The 6,000-nt window shown below is 42.4% G+C and overlaps 1 protein-coding gene across 1 annotated transcript in view; it reads left to right on the forward strand.

The window, feature by feature from the left end:
- Positions 1-5,538, forward strand: part of LURAP1L (leucine rich adaptor protein 1 like) — a 28,314-nt gene extending 22,776 nt beyond the window's left edge. The window contains exon 2 of the mRNA XM_024211076.3: positions 4,814-5,538. Coding sequence (XP_024066844.1) covers positions 4,814-5,191 — 378 coding nt within the window. The 3' untranslated portion in view covers positions 5,192-5,538. The remainder of the gene's footprint in view (positions 1-4,813) is intronic.
- Positions 5,539-6,000: the final 462 nt, after the last annotated feature.

Consider the following 6,000-nt stretch of genomic DNA (forward strand, 5'->3'; position numbering starts at 1 on the left):
AGGTGTAAATTTTTAACAGTAAGAGTAACTAACTATTTGAACAATTTACCAAGAGTTGTGGTGAATTCTCCATGGGCAATTTTTAAATCAAGACTGGATGTTTTTCTAAAAGTTATGCTCTAGGAATTATTTTGGCAAAGTTCTATGGCCTGTAGGACTTATACAAGAGGTTGGACTAGATGATCACAATGGTTCCTTCTGGCCTTGGAATCTAGGAATAAATTTTTATTTATTTATTTACTTATATGGCCCTATTCACTGTAGAATCTGAGCACTGCCCAGGTATTAAGGAATATATCTTCCCAGCATGTAAGGAAATTCTCTATTATCTGCATTTTACAGAAAGCCAAGTTACCTAAATTCTAAGGTCACAAGGAAGTTTGTGGCACAATCAAGGACTGAAACCAGATCCTCAGAGTCTATCTGTGCTTTAACCACAAGAGTCCTCTGACAAAGGCCCATGGGTTCCAGCTAGAAAAGGGTTCACTGTTCTGTAACAGCAAAGCCTTACCAGCCTGGCAAATTCATTACACCGATGACACCACGCGCATGGGAATTATCCATAAATGATGTCATGTGAGGTCTCTAAATAAAATCTTAGGTCATATTGATCCCCATAACTGTTGTGAGGTGTATGTACAGAAGATATTTAAGGAGTTGCATAAATAAATCTGTGTCCAAGGCAGAGCTGACAAACAGATTTCAGGTCAAAGGATGTTCATTCACCTGTCTCTATGTCAGCCATACAGATAAGCATTGTAAGCAACACAATGGAAGCTCCATTTATGTATAGAGTCAACAGGAAAGGAGTGTGGGGGAGGGGTGGAGTGCTGGAAACAAGCCATAGGGGTTAGTCTGGCTATGTGCAAAGATAATGAACTTTGGGGATGTAATTAGAAGGCAAGAAGACACCCCTTTATCCTGCACCAAAGAAGTAAACGGATGGTGCGTTTACATTCATGAAAACAGGATCCCAATCAGCCTTGGTTGGAAACTCTGCAAAAGACATTTGGGGTCAGATAAAACTTCCCTAGACAGAAGGTTAGCTTGTTAATTTAACACACTTCCTTGAGATTAAATTTATGATTTTGGTTTATATGTAACCCTTCTGCTTCCATTATCCCTACTCACTTGAATCTTTGAATCTCTGTTCTTTGTTAATAAACTTACTGTTTTAACTTTAAACATATGTAAATGCTGTAATATTGAACAAGAAGCTGATCCTAAATTAAAGCATCCATGCTGTTGTGTACACTGTTCCTTTTGGGGACAGCTGACCTGGTAATTCTGTGAGTGTTCATGGATAAAGGGCTGAATACTACAGGGGCTTGAATACAAAGAGGCTTGGGCACTGAGGTACACCTGTTAACCTGCAAGGCAAAGAAAGAGATGGCATAGCCGAGAGAAGAGAGTTTGTGTGGCTGGGAAGGGCTGGCAGTGTCAGGGGAATGCTCCCTCTTGCTGGAGGCAGGGTGGTAACAAGGTGACTCTCAGTCCTAGGCATCCTGAGAACCATCAAAGCCTCATAAAACTTTCACAGATTACATGAAAAGAGATGATTTTATATGTAGAATATTTTTACATTATATGAAGAGTATTTTAAAGTATAGCTTAGGAATGTATGTTTCTTTACAAGGGAAAAACTGACTTTTTGCAAGGGAAGTACTATTCATTACATCGGAGTGGGCAAACTTTTTGCCCCAAGGGCCACATCTGGGTATGGAAATTATATGGCAGGCCATGAATGCTCACGAAATTGGGCGGTGGGGTGTGTGGGGGGGTGAGGGCTCCAGCTGGGAATGTGGGCTCTGTGGTGGGGCCAGAAATGAGGAGTTGAAGGTGCGGGAGGGGGCTGCAGGCTGGGGCAGGGGGTTGAGGTGCGGGGTGAGGCTGGGGATGAGGAGCTTGGGGTGTAGGAGGGGGCTCAGGGCTGGGGTAGGGGGTTGGGGCACGGAAGGAGGTCAAGGAGCTCCTGGAAGCAACGGCATGTCTCTCCTCCGGCTCCTACACGGCGGCACGGCCAGGCGGCTCTGTGCACTGCCCTGTCCACAGGCGCTGCCCCCGCACCTCCTGGAAGCAGCAGCATGTCCCCCCTCCAGCTCCTACGTGGAGATATGGCGCTGACCAGGCAGCTCCCATTGGCCGCAGTTCCTAGCCAATAGGAGCTGTGGGAGTGGCGCTTGGGGCGGGGGCAGCTTGTGCAGAGCCCCCTGGCTGCCCCTACGCGTAGGAGCTGGAGCGGGGACATGTCACTGCTTCTAGGAGCCACGCAGAGCCACAGCATATGCGGAGCAAGCTCCCGACCCCGCTCTCCGGCTGGAGCACCGGAACAGGGCAAGCCCTAGACTCTGCTCTCCAGCGGGAGCTTGAGGGCCAGATTAAAATGTCTGACAGACCAGATGCAGCCCATGGGCTGTAGTTTTCCCACCCTTACATTACATTAATACAGGAATTGGGAGAAACTGAGGACTTCTGTACTTTGCACAAACCAATTATTTCAATCGTACCCAGACACTGAGGCCAAAAATCAGGATACAGATATTTTTACTTAACTCTACCTCCAGACATCTTTCTTATACTGGGCTGGAGACAGGGTCTCTATGATAGCTCTAACTCCAAGTACATACATTTTAGGGAAGCAGAGAATCACCTCACTGGTATATATAGATTGTGATTAGTAGCATTTTAAAACCACCGTCCTCTCATTTTGTACAGATGTAAATAACTACAAAGGGTGTAAGGCAATGGAAAATTTGGCCCACCCAAGGATTGCTTTGCACATAGGCATCCCTGAAATTGCCAGCCTACCCTCGTGGTGCAACCTGAACCCTTGCTGTTCTATTTGATATTTCCAGGAACTGTTACTATCAGATACTGTTGCCCCTCCACCTGACCTGCCACGAATATTATTACTTATCAGTATAGGCCAACTTCATGGTATCATCTGGGAAATACCAGTTAGAGGAAGTTAGGAAAGACAGTTCTGATAATGTCAGGTGCCCATGAATTTAGACTTTTGAATTTAGACAAAAGTCTTGTTGGCCTCTCTGACCTTCATATTCAATGTATCTGTTTCATGTGACAACTGTGGTTTTATTATTTCCAAGTGAAGAAAAATCTTGCAGTTCTTGGCAAGCCTGATTCTGGTTCTGATCAATCCTGCCAAAGAATATATTTTTGTTTTTAACAACCCCTCCCATGGTAAGGCAACAAACACCTGTGCTATATCATAATTCCCTGGATTGCTCAAATTCCCACATTCAAACAATAATTGTAACTTTTAATTGGGTTTTAAGGAAACAGAAACTAAATGTTGATATTCCCACTGAAATGTACCACTACAGCAGTCCATTGTGCTTGAGCCACGGACATTTCAATAGTTTGTGCCAACCAATACAGTTAAATTGTTGTCAGAGCATAGATAAGATGCCATGCAGGCTTTTTATTTACTTTGTTTAAATCCATCACTAGTGAGCTGCTGGATAAATAAGCTTCACCTGACCTGATTTTAAAAATAATCTGCAATGCCAGCAATTTAATTATTTTACTTTCAGTTAATTATTAGGCATTGTGTGTGTGTGTGTGTGTATGTGTTATGGTAGTGCCTAGAGGCCCCAACCATGGTTGGGGCACCATTGTGCTAGGCACTGTACATACATGTAGTAAGAGCCAAAAGGTGGGAGGGGAAACTGAAGGACAAAGAGGAAAAATGACTTCAAGCTCCAAAGTCACGAAGCAGTTCAGTGGCAGAGCCAGGAATTAGAACCTGAACTCCTGACCCACCGGCAGTGCCCTATCCAATGAGTGATACTGCCTCTTTTTCGGTGATAAGTTTCATAGACAGAGGAAACTTTGCTCAATTTTTGTTCCTCCTCCTGCTTTACTCGGCAAAGCTGTTTAGTTCCATTCTCTTGCAGCCACCAAAACTTACAACTCTATTTAAAACTTGTTTGGCTGCTTGTAAGTCACAGAACAGTACTGTCTTTGGCGTATATATGTGTTTCTGTGCATGTCTAGTGGCAGTAACTGAGACTATATAATTAATTTAGGATTCACATCCCAGCTAAGCCAGCTTTTTAACTGAAATATTGATACTGAAACTTGCAGCCTGAACTCAGATATGCTTTGAGTGTCAATGTACTGCAAGCCTTCCTCACAACTTATGCACAGTTGAGGACTTAGTCAACTCTCAGTTACAGTACCAATAAGAAAGGCTCTGGATAAATAGAGTGCAGGAGAATGCAAGTTTTGTACATATAATAAGTGGCCTACATTTAGTGTGTTTATAGGTAAAAGGTTGAATTTATGTCCTGTTTCTTTGAAACCCGAAGGAAATTAAGACACACTCAAAAATACCATTCCTTTAAATGTTAGCGACGCTTCCAATAACATTTCACCAGTATTCCGATGAGTCCTGTGGTGGACTAATTTAAAAATGAAGTAAGATTAGTTTCTATTAAATGTCTATAAGGGCTTAACTCCCCCTGAAGTAAATGGAAAGGATCTCATCGACTTCAGCTGGAGTTGGATTGGGCCCTATATTATTGTATAGCCCAGGACAATTAGAAAGTGCAAAGGTACTGATTGTAAGTATGTTATAGTGGAATATTGACATGGAATAATATCTCTCAAAAGTTAGTATTCACTACTGCTTTATTAAAAATATCAAATCCAGATTTCAAGCATGAAATCTGCTATCATTTACTTTTTAGCTCTCCTTTTGGTCACAGCCTGCTATTGTTTAAATTGATTTCACACCCATTTGTTTAAAAAATACAATAACATTGATTTTTGTTGTTGTTTTACCATGTAGGTTAATCTCCGAGCCACTGACGTCAGGCTCATGCGCCAGCTGCTCATCATCAACGAAAGCATTGAATCAATAAAGTGGGTGATTGAAGAGAAGGGAGCCATCATCAGCAGAGGTAGTAGTTTGAGTGGCAGCCTTTGCAGCTTGCTGGAAAGTCAGGAGACCTCCCTGCAAGGCAGCTATAACAGTTTACAAGACTGTAGTGATGGACTGGATGGAATATCAGTGGGGAGTTATCTGGACACTTTGGTGGATGACGTCCCAGGTCACCACACACCTTCAGATATGGAACAGTTCACTGATACTTCTATTCTAGAGGACTCACAGACCCTGCATAAGCATCCCAAAATTGAGTCTGATGAATACTACTGTTTTGGTTAATAAAAAGAAGTTCCAGAGGGACATGAGTGCACTTGTATTTATCTTCTTTCTTTGCTGCTATTTTATTTTGTGTGCAAAAGAAAAACTCCCTTTTAAAAGGAAAATTTACTTTGAATTCACTTTAGAATTTTGCTGTTGCTTCTAACTTTTCTCATTCTGGGTGATTTGTTTGCTTTTTTTCCCTTTTCTTTATCTTAATTTATTGCTGTGGTTTTGGGTTTTGTTTTATAATCCCATATTTACAACTTTAAAAAAGATGAAGGAAATAAGCTTTTATCTTCAAAACAAGACATCAGGGATTGAAAGTACCAGTTTATATTTGTTTGACAATAAAACACCTACTGATACCTGTAGTTTGTAGTTAATCTTCTTTAGTAACTAATAGTCTTGATTTCCAAAAAGGCATTATTTTAACTGAAGGAGTTTGCGCTTTCTAGTTCTCCAGTCTTTGGCCTTGATCCTGCTAACACCTAACATGCAAGAGATTAACTTTACTCATGAGAGTAGCCACATTTCACTATATCACAGGGTGCATGTTCCTTCTGATAAGGACTGGGACTAATCCCCTGAAACAAGGTAGCTGCCTCTCAGTGGAGCCAGTGGAGCCTAGTTGAGTACACCTGGGACTAATTCTGCTGGCGCTATCAGTCCCAGCTGGGGTATGGCTCGGAGCATTTTGCATGAAGAGGCATTCAGGAGAGTAAAGGAGACTCTTTGCAGGCTCTCCTTGGGGTCTGAGAGGCAGAACTGCCTGGAGTAGAAGTTTAGGCAGGGGTGGCTGGAAATTGTTGCCAGAATCTCCTGGAGGA

The sequence above is a fragment of the Terrapene carolina genome, unplaced genomic scaffold, assembly GCF_002925995.2.
Source record: "Terrapene carolina triunguis isolate 2854851 unplaced genomic scaffold, T_m_triunguis-2.0 Scaffold113, whole genome shotgun sequence".
Taxonomy (NCBI): domain Eukaryota; kingdom Metazoa; phylum Chordata; order Testudines; family Emydidae; genus Terrapene; species Terrapene triunguis.